Here is a 17313-nt window from a genome sequence, read left to right as displayed (position 1 = left end):
CTTCTGTGAAAGACAGATTTCTCATTGTGGTTGACAGACCCCATGTCTTGCAGACACAGGTGCAGAGACTAGCACTTGCTGGTTCAAGAGCACTCTGGCCACATGTACAGAGGGCAAGGTGCATCTGAGGAGGACATCTCCCTGTCTTCTTTTGGCCCTGAAGACATAGGGGCATCTTGGGCTGAACACTTCTGCAAGAGGGCAGGGACACATTTTTACTACACACCCAGCGTGGAACATGGGCATGTCAGACTCCTCAGGTCATGTTAATGTGATGCCATGTTAGTCTGAGACATGTGCTTTCTAACTCAACAGGGGTTATGACCATCCTGGGCTTGTCAGGAAAGAACAGGTTGGGGCTCCAGAGCCCTGAGGCAACACACGACCCTCCCTGATCACTGGTTTGCCCTTGTGAGAGCTGAGCTTGTGGTTGACTTCCCATCATTGGCCTAGAACCAGCTCCTCCCTCCCCAACTCTCTGGCCCTCCTGTCTACCTCCCTAGCTCATCTAAGCCCCTTCCTCTTGCTAGACTGTCTGGGATTATTGCTTCAGAAGCTGTCCTTCCCTGAAATCAAATTAGACCAGTTTAGGGTACATATGTGAGATTCCTTTTGTGGCTCCTCCGCCAGTCTGAGCCATGTCTGTCTACCTACGTACAACATCTGACCTCTTCGAGGCTCAAATCAGCACAGATAACTAAGAAGCACCCATCTTCGGAAGAGAATTTTAACAATGAAGTTCTGCAGAGGGAGGAGACACTGATACTGTAACCAGATACTCGGTGATCTTCCAAACCTAGGCTTCTCCTATCAGATCTTATTGCCAGCGCTATTAATGATAATAATTACAACTCCTATTTGCATAATGCTTTACAGGTTGCAAAGCACATTGGGATACATTATTTTATTTCATCCTTGCTATATGCCTGTGAACTGGGATTTACTAATCTTACTTTGCACATGATAAAAAATTGAGGCTCAGAAAGGTTAAAGGGACTTGTCCAAGGTAGACAGGCTGCAGAGCCCAGACTTCATTAAGGGTTTCCCTAACTTTCTGCAGTGCCCAGACTTCATTAAGGGTTTCCCCAACTTTCTGCAGTCAATTTTCCATTTCAACTGCCTGTAGGTGCCTTGCCCCCCAGCCCACACTCTGTTTGAGGCAAAGTGGTTTCCCCACTGGGCCTGTGCTTCCTTTTCTTCTTTTACCTATAATTCCTTGCTCCTTCATTTCTTCCCCTACCCCGTCTCTTTAGCCAGTTCCTCTCCTAATCATTTCTGGCACATGCAACATTAATCCCCTTCTTCTCTCAACAACTCCAGTGTTTACTGACTACACCACTGATTTCACTGGCTTTTAAAAGAACTGGAGGCCATTTTCTTTGGATTTTGGCAGGTAACTACCTATTATCTGGCATCATAATTTAACTGTTTCTCGTAAGGTCCTGGCCTTGCACATTTAGGGTTTGGTACTGCTTCTTCCCCCTTCCTTTTTCTCGATCATTTTTTTGGCACTACTCAAGGAAATTTTGTTCCCATGAATGAATGAGTGAATGAACAAATGAATGGATAAAGAGTGCTAGGAGCCTGTCCATTGGAAACCTGACAGAGGGAGAATCTGCTAGACGCTGGCAGTGGCTCGGATTCAGATAATTCCTTCACAATCCTTCCATTCTCCTGAGCCAACAGCTCCTTTCAAAGGTGAGGTGCACCAACAATAACAGGGTGACCTCTGGAGGCACACCATTGACTGAGACCCCAGCGAGAGCCCCCAAATGCTCCTATGCGCCTGGTCACTTCCAAGCACTTACTGTTTCCACCTCGTTTATAAAGGAAACCAGATTTCAGAGAGTTATTATTCAGCCTTCTTCCTTCACAGTTTCACAAATAAGACCCACTTGCTGCCTGAAAACTGCTTGGCAGGAATACTGTCACTTGTGTGAATTTGCATTCTTAAGCAGCAGGGGAATCACAGCATAATGGTTAGAATTTGGTAAGTGAAATGCGTGTGGTTTATGAGGAAGTGGGCTGACTGGGTTTCATCTGGGTCCATTCTATTTGCTCATCCGGTTACTAGAACTTGAGGCACGAGCAGGCCTCTTCCAGGGGCCCTCAGAAGCCCCTCCCCTCTCCTTGCATTTCTTCTCCCCTCTCTCTCACAGCAGGATGATAATCACTACGCATGATTTAAAGGACCACTGCAAGACCAGGGATTAATGCTGGTGGCGTGCTCAGCGCGAGCAGCTGAAGGCTCATAATTCAGTGCTGACATCTGAGCTAATCCACTAGTTTGCAGAATCTCCAGATGAGCAGGCCTCTGGATTTCACTTAGTTAAATCATTTGTGCCCACTTGTCTGCTAAGTGCTATGAGCTCCAGGGAAGAAAGATGATATGTAAATTTAAAGAATTAGCAGTTGACATCAGTCAGAGGGACGCTGAGCTGCAAAATGTCCCTGCCTGTCACTGACAGAAGCTTGATTAGAACCAGGGACATCATGAAGGAGTGGTACAGACCAGGAAAAGTGCAAGGAAAGGGAGGAAAAAAACAAAGCAAAACAAAAACAGGGAGAAGATAATGAACAAAGTGAGCACCTACTACAGACCAGACACTGCACAGGGAATTTATTTACCTGATGTCATCTTCCTTGCAAAATTTAGCCCTGTGCAATCAGAATTATTTCCTCCACTTTTACAAAACAACAAACAAACAAACAACCCCCCCCCCCAGGGGTTGAGTCTCAGAGAACTGAAGCAATGTGACCTAGAGTATTGCCAGAGAGAGATGGAAGCAGGTTTTGAACTCTGATGAGACTGAGTAAACTAGCCAGGGCACCGCCTCTCATCTGGGTTGGAATCCTGACCTCAGGCTCACTAACTGTTGGAAGACTTAGTCTTTCCATCTGTAAAGTGGCTGTACTAACAGCATTACTGTACAGGGTTGTGGGGGAGGCACAGATGGAATGAGCCATGGAAAGGTTTTATGTCGTAACAGGCACACAGTAAAAGCTCAACGAATTACTACTATTACAATACACACCCCTCCTATGCCTGCCTTTGTTTTATTTGGAAAGAAAAGGGGGTAGAAAGGCCACCAATAACCTGGCGAGGTCAACCCAAGATTCAAAAGCGAGTGTGGTTTGGCCTGAGGACAGTCAAGATGTCTTCTGTTACAAAGACTGACTCCCCAGATCTGTCTGCACCCCAGAAACCAGCTGGCCCCAAGTTGTCCAACCTGCACTGTTCACCACATGTCTGCCGTCATGTGCCATCTACAGTAAGTGAAATAAAATAATCTGTAGTCCTGGAACATGGGTGGGACCTCAAGGGATGACTTGGAGCAGGCCAAAATGCCCCAAGCACACTGTCACCCTTTGCTTTAAGTTCTTCAGAGAAAGTGCTTCCACAGGCCACAAGGGCAATGTGTGGTCAAGGCCACAGCCCCAAATGCCAGGAATTCCTTAAATTTGGTCTTAAGTTCCCTGGCTGTTATTTAAACACTTCTCCTGCTATCCCTGAGGCAACACAGCCAGTTTCTGTTCTCTGACTTAAAAACATTTTTACTTATGAAGAATTAAGACCTTTGGTCTGTGCTTCCCCAGGAAACACAACCTTTGTCCCTTCAAACCGTCCCCTTTCCGGGGCTTTGATTACAGGGGTGGGTCTCCACTGACCTCTCTTCCAAGCTAAATGCTTTAGCTCTTTAAAGCCACGGTGCCCGCACCAAGATCTTGAGATGGAACATGTGCTGCAAGTGAAGACTGTTCTTCTGGAATATTCCAATTTATGGCCCACCATTGCCAGATATCAAGGAAGCTCTAAGCATATGGAGGCTGTTGAGGACTTGATAGAAAAAAAAGTTTGGCAAGGCCTGGGGGAGGGGCTACTTTATTGATGTACTTGGACTTTAAGGAAAGGCCCTTTGGATTGTCACGATGTTGCCTCAATGCGAAGACTGACTGACTAAGCAAGAACCAGTCCTGCTGGAAGCCGCCTTCTTGTTCTTGTAGCTGATGGCCGTGCTGCCGGCGATGGACGGCTTCCAAAAAAAGACAATGAAAAGGAAACACGTTCAGTTGCTGAGACAGAGTGAAGAAATAATGTCCCAGAGACACAATCCCTCTCCTCCTGGACCTGACGTATTCGGGAGACACTTCGCTGGGTCCTTGACTCAAAACATCTGTGGTCACCAACGATGCAGGGAAAACAATCACAGGGGAATAAACAACAGGAGTTCAAAAGGGTAGGGAGGAAGCGCAGAGGACAGGGTCATTCAGGCATTGCAAACCTGCTGCTGTCTCTAGAAAGGTCTCTTGATATTTCACCTGGCGATTTACGGTCCATCTGGCTTCAGCCACTTCAGTGCTGCGGGAACACGTGACCATGGTTGGCCCCACTGCCACGGATTCAATTGTGTCTATACCTCACCAAACCCTGAAATAAATCACCAGCTTGCTCCTCCTGGCTATCACAAAGCCAAACACGCCATCTGTCCAACACACACATCTCCTGGCTAGCATCTTGCCCTCCGACTAGAGCAACCATCTGAAAGAATATTCAGTGCTGCAGGAGATACAGACTCTTAGTATAGGTCATACCTAAAACATGAGTCAGCCCCTCAGCTGGCCTCCCAAGGTCAGTCTATCTCTGCTAAGGTCCTCAAATTAACAACCGGTTAAAGGAAACATGACTTGGGATGAACTCAGCAGGATGTTTTCAAGCTTTACAAGAGAACATTCTGTGGTTAAGTAAGGCTTCAGGCCTGCCCTGCGCTGGAGTCTACCTGAGTTGTTCTTTGGTACGTCAGTTTTCAGGAAAAGTTCGACTATTGGGACAGTCTTCTTGTCGTCTTTGCATCTTTGTTAGCAATCCAAACACTGCTGGGGAATTCAACCAGGAAAAAGAGGTAAGAGCTTTGCTTCCCCACTTGGCTTTCCTGAGAAGCTGGAGATGTTTTCCTACCTTCCCTAAAGAAGGGCCTCTATTCTTTCCTTTTCTAGGTGAAATTATTCCTTCAATATTGACTTTTTAAAAAAAATTTTTATTTTAGCCCAAGCTGTTCTTGGACTTTAATTATCCATTATGGTCTACAGCCCAAGAGATTTCTGTCCTTATATTTTCAGTGGCTGTGCCCCAGCCAAACCACAGGAACCTCTTTCTGAAGGCAACTTGGCCCAACAGCAGTCCAGTGTTTGCTGCCACTGGTTCCACCTGATATTTTGAAACCAGAGAGTTGCTTTTAAATTCAGAATCAATGTTAGCTCAATGTCAAAATTCAAGTCTAGCATAAGTGAGTTCATTCATCAATTACTTCCTTAGATTTCTCTGCAAACACCCACCCCCAGCACCCACTCAACAGTCCTCTTATGCACATTCATGGTGAATCACAGCTCTGGTCTCTGTTCTAATGGAGTTTATTCTGCGGCCCAATCTGCATCAAAACATCCCCCATGAGGAGTTAATATGTCTGTCACTTATATTTGAAGGGATAGGCACAATTTATAAACATCTGGATATCAAGATACTGAATTTATGCCTATTTGAGCTTGTTTTTGAACCTGGGGTGCTGCCCTCTCAAGCCCTTGCCTAAGCCAGGCAAAGCTCTGTCAAAACAGTGGACTATGCCAAATAGAATTTGCCTGTTTTCTTCATATCACTGTCATGATTTGAAATTATTGAGATGAAGTAACACTGTACCCGTGCTTTACTAGGTCAACCAATGTATAAAACAGCACACATGTAAGAACACCACCCACCTGAGGGTTATGAAGCTGATCTGGCTTTATATCTAGTCTTCTTGTCTCATTCCTGATAATAATAGGGATGATAACAACAATAACTATCATTATTCTTATTGGTATCAGATTGCACTTACTTAGGATGCTCTTTTTTATTGATCAAAAGTAGTTTCTATACCATCTAATGCTGTTACTTTTTTTACTTGACTATGGTTGCTCAGTGAAGTAGAATGATACAAAAAAAATTAAAACACTGTCCACTGAATACTTCAGCAAGGATTATAGAGAAGATAAATCCCCTTAATCACTTGCTTCTTGGTTTACCACACCAAGAAACCAAAGAAAGCATCAGCAAGGGCTCTGGGGTGTTCTCCTGTTAATGACCAAGGGTCCTAGATCAGCAATGTCCAACACAACACCCTGTCCCTGTGGACATGTTCCATACAGGCATTGACTGATTCAGGGTGGCTACTGTGCCAAGGGTGTAGTTAGGGCAGCAGCAGAATTGAAGCATTAGCTGCATTAATTTTAATTAATTTAAATCTAAATCTAAATAGCCATGTGGCTAGTGGCTCCTATATTAAACATGGCAGCTCTAAATACCTGAGCCAGCCCTCAGAGTTTTTGCCTTGCTCCTTAAAGACCTGAGTCTGATCATCCTCTTCACAATCAAAGCCCTTGAGAATATCTGTAGAAAATATGCTAGCCCTAGTACAAGGGATGCTTCTTTGTCATTGTGGCTGCAGAAAAAAGGTAAGTGGCTTCTCAGAGACCATGGGCAGGCTCCTCCTCTGCCACCAGGGGTCACTGAATTTGGAACAGAGTCCCCAAGGGCTGGGATGAACACACTCCAGGCAGCTTGGCCACAAGCAAAGAGCTAAAAAAAGCATTTTTGAGTGGCTTGAAAGACTGTCTTGAAAAACAAAAACAGTGGAATGAGACCAGTGGGTGTCTTGTCAGCCTGGGGCAACCATCAGCACTGGCCAAAAGAACAGAACTAATTGCTGACTTAAAAGGGGAAGGAAGGGGGGTGAGGGAGAAAACACGAGAAAACAACTAAATCAAAAAACATCTAAGGAATGTAAGTAGTTTCCACAGACACTTCTAATCAAATGGCTTGTGTATGATATTTCAACATGACTATTTCCTCCCTTCTTTCCATGCTTTCTCCCAACCCCATTCCCTCTACCCTCGATGGAGATACTTCCTTACCCAAATTTAATTACTTCTGTCTACCTACCCTCTAAGGGGATAAAATACATGGCACGCTCCTCAAGATGGGACCGGTCTCCTCTTTGTGGGATAGCAAAGCACGGGTGACCCAGTGGCTTTCAGGTTGACTGGGTGGCATAGCCACTGTGAACCCATCAGCATTTGCCCCACCCCCAGACAAGCACAGCTGTTTCCTTTCTCCTGCTGGCTCCCCTCAGGGCCCTGTTTTTTTTTTTTTTAAAGGAAAGGACCACCCTGAACAGAAAGGGCGTTCTATCTTCTGCTGAAAGCCTGATTTTGAGTTTTGTAAGCAGAAGGAAAATGGGAAATGCAGAAACAGGGTTTTAGAATCATCAGAGGATAGAAGGAAGGACTTGAACAATATTATGATTTTGTTTCCCTGAGGCGGGTTACAAGTGCCACTCTTCCAAACTTCAGGGATTCCCGTGAAAGAGCAAGATAATTGTTTTCCTTCTCAGTATCTTAAGGGAGGAACAACATTGGATCTAGCAGTTCCTTATGGCCCTAATATTTTCAGTTCCATCCATTCAGCCAAAGGCTGAGATTCTGCCCATTTTGTGAATTTGCTCTGAAAAGCCCTCCCAGACGTCATCGTGGAATGAATCAAGTGGAATGGAGACAAAGACTAGAATTCCCAAACAGCAGCAAAGGTCAGTGGGTAGGACATTCAGGTGGGGACCAGCACTGAACAAGGACGGGCAGGTAAAGGGCAAGAATGGTACAGGCCAGAGTCTCAGGGAGGTGATTTAAGCCCTTCCAGAACTGCTACCTGCTAAGTGGCTTTGTCGCCTGGACAGGACTGCCATCAGAGATTGTTGGGCAAAATCTCCTTATAAGAGTGAAAGAGAAGAGGCCAGGATTATTAGAAAACAACCTGAAGAGGGGCATTGAATAAGAGTCAGTAAATTTTCCCACTCTATAGAGAGCCCGTGTGTGCAGCCCTTTATTCAAAGTGCCTTTGCCAAGCCTTACCTTATCCACACCCTCACAGACACCCCCCCCCCACTCATAGGGACCACAAACTGTGCTTGTTCAGACACGAGCTTGTTCTGCACACACCTTACCAGCCTCCCCTACATTCAGATAAAAGATGGGGGTTGGGAAAACCCACCAATTAATTGGACCCAGTCTCAAAGGGGAGGAAATGAAATGAAAAATCCAGGCTGGGTTATAAAAATAAGTATTTTTTTTCCCAACATGCAGGAGGCTCATTATATTAATTAAACATTATTGCAGTGAGTGAGGGGGGAGGGCGATTAAGGCTGGGACTGGGGTAAGTGTTCTCTCCTGTGCCTGAGGCCGTGGCCATCTTCAGATACTCATCTCTCTGAGCACTCAAATGCTGAAGAGATAAACACTTGAAATATGAAAATGTTTTTCTCCAGAGCAGACGCTGTGACCCTCCAGGAAACCAAGAGTGGGCTGTGTCAGAGGCTGGCCCAAGCGCTCTCCTAGTGCCTGTCTTACTGCTCTTCCCTGGGGACAGGGGACACCTCCAGCCCTTGGGTGAGGGGCAGCAGAGCAATTCTGAGGAAGCTGGCAGCAGGAAAGCCCCTTCCCCCTTTTATTTTCTAGCTTTATCCCATTACATACTAGTAACATTTAGTCCACTAAATTTCCAGAATTAACCCCTTTCCTCTCAAATGCTTATAGAGAAATCTAAGTGCAGGCTGGAGGTGTAGAAAAATGGAAAGATAACGAGTAGTGTGCTGAATCAAGTGTACCAGTTAGTGAGAGTCCCTTGTTAAATTTTCCGGAATTTTGCAAGGGAGTTAAATGTAATCATTATGATAAATGAAATCACATAAAATTATAATAAATCATATTAAAAACAAAAGGTAATAAACATCCCCCAAACCACACTTCCTAATTATTTTAATACATTTTGGCCAGTATCTTGCTTCTCAGGTAATTTATAGCCATAGCATCTCTACAGTAGAAAACCTCTCCCTCATACCCTGTGCCTCTAAACTCTGCCTCCAATGCTGTATCAGTGGCTGGAACTGAATGGCCAGCAAGAACATTTACACCACTGAAAGCAGCAAACATTACAAGCACATTCTTTTTTTTCCCCCAGCCTTTGGAAAGTTGTAAACGTTGACGGGAACGCCACTGGGAAATCATTCAATTTTGGAAAAGTTAGACAACTCTTGCTATTCCCTGTTTAGAAAGGCCGATGGCACCTGGCTCTCTGAAACCAAAGGGTGAACTTAACCATATTTCAAGGACTGCCAAGCTCTGCTTGATGCACCCATCGTGTCACATCTGGGACACCTATGGGTGTGGCAGCATTTCAGTCCTTTGACTTGCTAGGCTCCAGAAGGGGTGATACACTCAGAAGTATCCCTCAGAGTCAAGGCCAGTGGCTTCCCAATGAGCCACTTTGGGAACAATACCAGGAGAGGCTCTGTGATAGTGGCAGCCATGCTGGCTGTGGGAACGAGGACACCGGATGACTCCTCCCCTCTCCTGGGACCTCCCCAATGCTCCTTCTTTCTTTTTCTTTTATCCTGGTCTCTCCCTCCCTCTCCCCGATGCCAGGCTGTGCTGTCATCACAAGTGAGGGCTGGAACCAGCCAGCGACTAGTCTGTGCGATGACGTCTGCAGCAAAGACTGGTGGTTTGTGGGCAAGGAACAGAGAATGGCTCTGTGGTGGGAAGTGATGAAGCTTGCAGGGGGAGCTGGGGCTGGAAAACATGCAGCAGGTTGGCCTCACGTCCTTCCTCTCCCAGCCTTCAGTTGGCTCACCTGGAAATGTCCGGTCGCTGGGGCTGGAGCTGCTGGTCCAGGTGCTTCTGAGCCACTTGGCATGGTCATACATCCAACCACAGGGCTCCTCGGGGAAATCGAAGTTGCAATTGAATCCTGAAGGGAGCTGCAAATCTTTGTCTAAAGGGGGAGAAAAAAAATAACCCAAAGGAAGGCAAATGAAATGGGTCCAGAGAACAGCCACAGTGGTGCTATTTAAATGGCTGGCAAGGCCTGCCTGCCGAGCAGAGAAAGAAGTGACTCCCTTTGCTTATTCATTTAACTCATCTTGGCGATCGCTGGCTTTCGGGTCAGGCTTTGGTCTCATCCTTCCCAGGCATGAAAGCCAAGTCTGCCAGTGGTTCCCATAGTAAGCAATTATAAATGAGGCCACCAAATGGCTTTAGGCTCTAATCAGCCTCTTCTGTCTACCTCGGAGAGCAGACAAATGTGAAAATTGCTGTTCCCTAAATGCCAGAGAAGAATGTCTCCCCAGTGCCTCAGTGGAAGGCTGGCTCCCAAAATGTAGCATCTCATCTCCTGCCAACCTGGTTCTCAGAGATGGTGGGGCAGCCAGTTAGCATCCAGAGAGGCTGGAATGCCTGGGAGGTTCTGGCCAGAGAAAAAGAAAGAGGCCTCTGGAACAACGCGGGCTTGTCTGCCACCCTTCACCTCTGGGTGATGCATCTCTTATTTCAGAAGACCAGGACAGTTTGGCAGCTCCAGGCGGGCAATTTAACAAGTTAGGAGCAAGATGAAGGGGCCAGACCAGCAGGCCACCCGGCTCCGTGGTGACCAGGAGAAGAAATCATTTTACATTGTGAAGTCCCCGAAGGTTAGAATCCCAGGGGGAGGTGGAGAATGCTTTCCTTGTGGAAATCTAAGAATTGATTTCACAAATGGCCTGACCCGTCTGCTCGGGAGGTTCATCTGCCTCAGCCTGAAGACTGATCCAAGAGGGTTTCTTTGGGGTTCCAGCCAACTCCAAAAATCTAATATGAGCTAGTGTCGAATACATGATTAAGTGAGGGTTGTGTGGAGGTGGGAAAAGAGAGGAAATGGGAACCCAAATATGGAGCTGTGCCAGCAGTGGCTGCAGAGACAGCGGAAAAGTGCTGGCTGAGGCTGGCAGCAGGGAGGAAGTGGGGTCTTTGGCCTTCTCACTTCCCTTCCCAGGGTTCCCAGAGAGGAATTTCCGTGGGGAAGTTCAGAATGCAGGTTAGGAAGTCTAAAGGGAAAAACAGAACTGGTAGAAACAAATTGCTCCCCATGGGACTGAGGAGGCTTGTGTCTAGGAGGACAGGGTGCTGCTGACCTCAGGAGCAGGAGGCAGATTACCAGTAGATTCTGTTTTGGTGCCTCCCCTTCCCAAGAGAGAATATTTAATGTTTGCCCACCCTTGGCCAAAGTCAGCTTGAGTCAAGAAGAAACACATGGAATCTATTACAGAAGCATCAACCTGTGGCTTGGAAAATTCGGCCCTTAGCCCTCACCATCCCCTTCTCGCAACAATTTCTGAATGTCTATTTTTCCATTCAAAAATATAGAGTAATTCAATATACCATAATTCTTCTCTAATGTTTACATGCATACTGTATCTCAGGAACCAAATTCCACAAAAAGATCTTTTGCTAAAAAGGAGAAGGGAGGCACCATCAAAGAAACCTCAAATCAAACAAACCACTATAAACGGTAAAATTATATTAAAAATAAACTTCTGAAAATCTGCTGCAGAACCCTTAAATTTTCAATTTGGATTGTCATTTGGATAGAATCCCCACCCTGGGGCCCCCATCAAGCTAACTCTATGAATCTAATATCGTACATTAACTCCCTATGCATCCCATTTTTGGCTCTCAAACTGTTTTAAACATGTCTTAGAAGATTCTCCAAGTCTCCTTCTCCTCTTCATAAAACAAAAGCAAGTTCATTAAAATGTCAGGATTCTGTATTCAACCAACCCTGACCAATAGTGTCCTCCACCCACACGATATACAAAAGCACATTCCCTAAAGCATATGTATTAAATTATCATTTTTCAGTCACACAACTTCAGCATTTATTTTTGGCTTTCCTCCCATTCTTCTTAGTAGCCCTTTCTTGGAACCATCCCCCCGACTCCACTGCCCTGATCTGTGCAGTTCTTCATACTATCAAATGGCTGTGTGTGTGTATTTCACCATCTACCTATGTCTTTATGTTTTTGACTCGGGTCTCTTTGCCAATCTCTCCTCGTTTTGTTTAATGAACATTTAATGGTGATCAGTAATTTACTGTGAATCAAGGCTGTCAAACTCAAGATTCTAGCCAGAAATGCCAGGTGTCCTGAAACACGTGATTTATTCGGAATGTCCTTGTACTTGATGACCTTTACAGTATGATTTAAAATGTGACTTACTTTTGGGCTCAGCCAATTACTATTTTGTCTAACTTGGATTTGCTTAGAAAATGAAATAAAAGGCATACAGGTTTCCCTTGTGAAGAGATGATCCCAAAACAAGGGTCTCTGAGTTTTGAAGAACTGGTTCAAGATGCCTCTTCACACTTCTGCCCCTGCCTCTGGCCTGCACTCCATCATGGAGGATGTGATACACTACCTCGTAGAACCATCCCTGTTATACCACCTTCTTAATCCAGCAGTGGTGAAAGACACAGGGAAAGGCAATAAAGTTATGGTCAACTGGTGAATCAGCCCAACTACTACACTCCAGAGACGTCACCAGATGACTGTCAGGTTTTCACTTGACTATACCATGGAGACACAGATTAATGAATTCTAAGAGCTCAACCATGAGATTTCTCCTAGGAGGTTTTCCTTGGAGGCATGTTATCTTAGCTGATGACCAATGGTTTCTCACCTACTGGTTACAATATCTGAATACTTCTAGATTCACTGTTTGAAGCCTTTTAGTAGTTGTACCTCCCTAACGCCTCCCCTAAGACTCTCTGGATCTCTGACCCAGGACACCCCAAGCCCTTGCCCAGTCACAGACCAGCCCAACTTGGATAGGTCCATCCCAGATGCAATACGACACCCACCCTGACCCTTACCATCCTCAAAGCTGCAGTTCTCCCCACACTCTGTGGCCTCCTCGTCAATGGGATAGGGGGTGGTGGTCTCTTCGATCTTCATGGTTGGTCCTAGAGTCTCTACTGTTGGCTTTGAGTCTGTGCAAAGGCAAAGGATGAGAACGTTGAAGCAGCTTGCCCTGAAATGCCCCAAAGATGGCCCCAAACTCTTTCCTAAGTGTGGGCTTTTGAGAAGGAAAGTGAAGATGCCCACATGTGCAAAAACCACTAAAGTCACCTGCGTTTGCTGTTGACAGGCCAGGAGCATGGCCTGAGTCAAATGAGAATGATCTAGAGCTGCAGAAGCCGCTGTGACAGAGGCACAGACACAAATCCATGCCCTTGACTCTACACCAAGGCCCCAAGGCCTGTACAAAAGGCCTCCTCTCCATCAGATGAGACTTTTCAGAAAGCTAATTCTACAAAACACCCTATGGGGTCACCTGTAACAGTGTAATCAGGAGCACTATCCCCAAAGCCATAAGAGAAACCCAACACTTGGGCACCTTGGGCAGTGTGATCCAATGTTGTGTTCATGTTTGCACAAAACCAGACGGATGAGAATATGGACTTCAAGAAACTCAGATTTGATTTGGTGAAAGTAACTTGGGCTGTGCCCTTGGGTCAGGGTGTGGCAAATTCAAGGGCTTCCGGGATCCAAACAGCCACTGTCAGTGACGGAAGCAGACTGGGGATGGCAAGAGAGTAAGTGGTGGTGGAGATGGTGGCCAGGGGGACCTTGCATGCCAGGTGGAAAAGGTGACTCCATGATTGGCTCCAGCAGATTGAGGCCTGGGGAGGAGGTGACCCAGTGTGGCCAAGTCCCTCAAACCCCAAGTCGCCCCCACCCCATAAGAAGTCAAAAATCCCCATGTAAAATCTCCAGGCTTGTAAATGTTGGCATCTTATTTAAAATGCTATAATAAGGGGCGAGGCCTGACCTGGCTGCAGGCAGTTGGTTTTGACCTGGGCTCTAGGTGATTCACTCCTCCATTCAATTGCTTGTTTATTTGCTCATGCCAGTCATTCATTCAGCAACCATTTGGGGAATGAATGGAGCTATGAGTCAGGCCCTGGGTGGGGTGGAAAGAGTTTTGGAAACTGGTGCTCAAGCCCAAGTGTCGCGGGGTGGTATCTTCATCTCAGAGCTGCCCTCCAACAAGGTGTCCTGAAGAAGCCAGTAAATTGTTCCTCCCATTTCTACACATGCTCCTTTGCACTACTGTAGGTGATTAGGCACCTTTGTCAGGCACCCTTCAGGATACCATTTAATAAAGCCAGGAGCTGAAGGAAATTGCTAAATACGCTGAATAGCTTTTTTCACGGTCGACTTCCCACCTTTCTGCTATTAAATACTACGCACATAACCTTTCAGACGTCCCTTTGCCTTGTCTGCCTCTTGCTCAAAGTAAATAGCAAATAACCTCGAAGCATCCTAATTTGTAAGTTCAAATTTGTCACTGTGTCATAGAATCTCAAACTCAATTGTAAAGCCAGCTGTGGGCGGCAAGGCCAGGAGTAAACATTTGGAACACAAACAAACACACTAACAGGTGAAGCAGCGCTGTCAAATTATTTAGCTTCAGCAGCTCAACCCAGCCCATTATTTTTTTTTTCTGTTATCCTTTTGGGGGAGAAAGAAAGAAATGAACCAAGAGTGAGTTGCTGAAACAGATGGAAATTGGAAAAGCCTACAAAAGAAGAAAAGCCACATGACCCAAGAACGGATTCTGAAAATGTTAGGCAGCAAAATGGGTCAGCTGACTGGTGGAGATAAACTGAAACCCAGGGGCACTGGGTGCCAGCGGGGCAACGAGAGGGCACGGTGTGGAATGAAAGTGAAGAAATCGCACCGGTCTTCGTGCCTACCGTGTTTGTACTGGGCGCTCCAAGGTAACTGCCCATCAAACGGCAGCGTTCCCCCAAATTGAAGCCAGATGTCAGAGACTTCAAAGGGAAGTAGGCTGAGCACAGGGTAACACGCCTCAACTCTGATCTTCCAAGGGCCAGGCAGGGCTTTGAAATGGGAAACCTGTTGCTAACCATCACTAGTGCAATTTGGGGCAGGTTGGGGTTGGGAGGACAATCAGGGGAGGAGGTCATTAGCAACTGTCCAGCTGGCCAGAAAGCAGGGCCAGACTGGGAGAGAACAGGCTCAGAGGGACAGAGGACTGGCCCCCCAGGAAGCTGAGTGACCTCTGACAAGTGGCTTCCTCTCTCTGGGGCTCAGTTTTTCCCTGTCTGTAAAAGGGGGCTTGGTCTAGCTCTGTGATTTATTTTTCAATCCATGGGTCACACTCCTCAGTAGATCACAGAATCAATTTAATGGGTCATGACCAGCATTTTTAAAATCTGAGCTATAAAATTTCAGAGTACACTCACCTAGTAAGGATAGCACTGCTTTGGGAACCTTCTGCTTCAGTTACATTTACCTACAAAAGGTTTTCTTGGTGCCAGGTAGCAATCTAAGCACTTTATATGCTTGATTTTTTGTAATCCTCAGAACAATTCTAGGGGTGTAGATAGACTATTGTATCCCTGTTTGCCGGTTGAGAGACTAAGTCACTTATCCACAGCTATGCAGCCAGACACAGCAGAGCGGAAGGACTCGACATTGGCACTCTACCTCTGGAGTGCAAGTACTCAACCACACACTATCACTCCTGTGTGCACATGGATGTGCATGCTCGTATGTGAGGAGGGCTGTGATAGAGATTTATTTCAAATTGAGGATCATGGTTAAACACATTTGGAAGCCACTAGCCTGCAGCTCCTGGATCTTCCACAGCACTAACTCGGGATTCTAAGGCGGCTGTAAAGGAAGCCGGTTTGTGCTGGAGGTTGTTGAGAGCCACAGCCGAAGGGGCCCCAGCAAACTTCCAGCTGCCAGCAAACTTCCAGCTGCCGGCTGATGATTGGCTCACAGCGGCCCCAGCAACATCTAGCTGATTGGCTCCTCGGCCCCAGCAACATCTAGCTGATTGGCTCCTCTGCGGTGATGCTCATTGGGCTGTTTCCCTGCCCTTTCAGACCACGGAGCTGCTCATTGGGGGACTTTTTTGGCTCTGCCCACGTGACCCAGCCAATCGGCCTCAAGAGCAGGAGGATTGTGGGAGGTGGAGAGAAGCTTGGGTGGGAGAGAGAGGCTTGTGGAAAGCCGGTGGTGGCAGTTGAGGCTCTGAGGGTTTTTCCTGAGAGGCTGTTTTGTTTGGCGTGTGTGGTTCTAAAAATAAAGTTAGTTTCTTTTGACAAGTGGCTCCTGATTGTGCCCAGCCAGACTGTGGCATTTGGTGGCCCGCACGGGGAGCGACTGAGGGTAAGTGAACTGCTCGCCCCTGAGGGCAGGGCAAGAGGATGGGTAGCCATTTTAAGATTCTTCTTTTGTTATTTTGTTTCACTTTTGTTTTAAGTTGCCTGTCCCTGGAGATGTGTAAGATGGAAGAAAAACCGCTCACATCTGAGGAACAGATAGGGAGAAAGGACGGATGGACATTTCAGGAGGCTATTATAATGATTTTGTGTTGTTCCAATTTTGTTTCACTCTGTTTCAGTTTTGTTAGGCGTTATCTTGTTGGGTTGTATTATAGTAGAAATACGGGATCAGAAATTAGTAAAAAACAAACTGAAAGAGTGTTAAGTAAATTGTTAGAGGAAGGAGGCATCTCAGTAAAATCAAGAACAATCAGGGCATACGTTGATACAATACAAAAATGTAGCCCATGGCTTTTTAAGGAGGAGTTGTTAAATATATCACAATGGAACCATCATGGTGAAGATTTAAAAAGAATAGAAAAGAAAAGCCCAGGGACTCTGCCAGTTGGCACATTGCCATTGTGGACGTTCATATCTTGTTTGCTTAGTCCAAAGCCTTCAGTTCAGACAATGGTAGAGGAAGAAGAAGACATAATGATTCAAGTAAAAGAGAAGGTCTCTCAAGTTAGTCAGACAGAGGAAAAGATTCAAGTAAAAGAGAAGGCCTCTCAAGCTAGTCAGACAGAGAAAGAAAGTGTAAAACAGAAAAAGCCATCAGGGGGAAAGTTACAACAGGAGACTGCTACTAACACCTTTCTATCACCAGAGGACGTAAGTGTCCAACTAACAAGGCCACCTCCATATGCTGGGAGGTCCCCAACCCCCGCAGTTGATAGTTGGGATCCTGAGACAAGATCTCAAATATTAACATGCCCTGTATTTGAGGCAGGAGGGCAGCGATTTTACCAAGTTTTAAATTTCAAAACAGTGAAGCAGCTAAAAGAGGCTGTAACAACCTATGGTCCTCAAGCACCCTTCACTGTAAGCATGGTCGAATCCATTAACAACTTGAACATGACGCCAGCAGATTGGGCTAATATGTGTAAAGCTGTGCTAAATGGAGGACAATACCTGTTATGGAAGGTTGCCAATGAGGAATTTTGCAAGGAGACGGCTAGGCGAAATGCAGCAGCTGGTTATCCTCAGAGAAATCTAGATATGTTGTTAGGAAAGGGACCTTATGAGGATCAGCAGCAACAAATTGCATATGATCCTGG

The 17313-nt window shown here is 46.1% G+C and overlaps 1 protein-coding gene and 1 long non-coding RNA gene across 5 annotated transcripts in view; one reads left to right on the top strand and one right to left on the bottom strand.

The window, feature by feature from the left end:
- The window catches only part of Nrp2 (neuropilin 2), a 121567-nt gene that overhangs the window by 35161 nt on the left and 69093 nt on the right, over positions 1-17313 (bottom strand). For 3 of the 4 annotated variants that reach the window (XM_048808389.1, XM_015481295.2, XM_015481296.2), the window contains exons 11-12: positions 12767-12883; positions 9716-9856 (exon numbers count right to left, since the gene is read on the bottom strand). In XM_048808389.1, coding sequence (XP_048664346.1) covers positions 9716-9856; positions 12767-12883 — 258 coding nt within the window. Of the gene's footprint in view, positions 1-5768; positions 5804-9715; positions 9857-12766; positions 12884-17313 lie in introns of those variants that run through there. The other variant, XM_048808390.1, reaches the window with a different exon arrangement.
- Positions 4552-17313, top strand: part of LOC125618187 — a 27624-nt gene continuing 14862 nt past the window's right edge. The window contains exon 1 of the long non-coding RNA XR_007349445.1: positions 4552-4901. This is a non-coding gene — a long non-coding RNA (uncharacterized LOC125618187). The remainder of the gene's footprint in view (positions 4902-17313) is intronic.

The sequence above is a fragment of the Marmota marmota genome, unplaced genomic scaffold (assembly GCF_001458135.2).
Source record: "Marmota marmota marmota unplaced genomic scaffold, marMar, whole genome shotgun sequence".
Lineage (NCBI taxonomy): Eukaryota > Metazoa > Chordata > Mammalia > Rodentia > Sciuridae > Marmota > Marmota marmota.
This window is presented reverse-complemented; position numbering and strand designations above follow the sequence as displayed.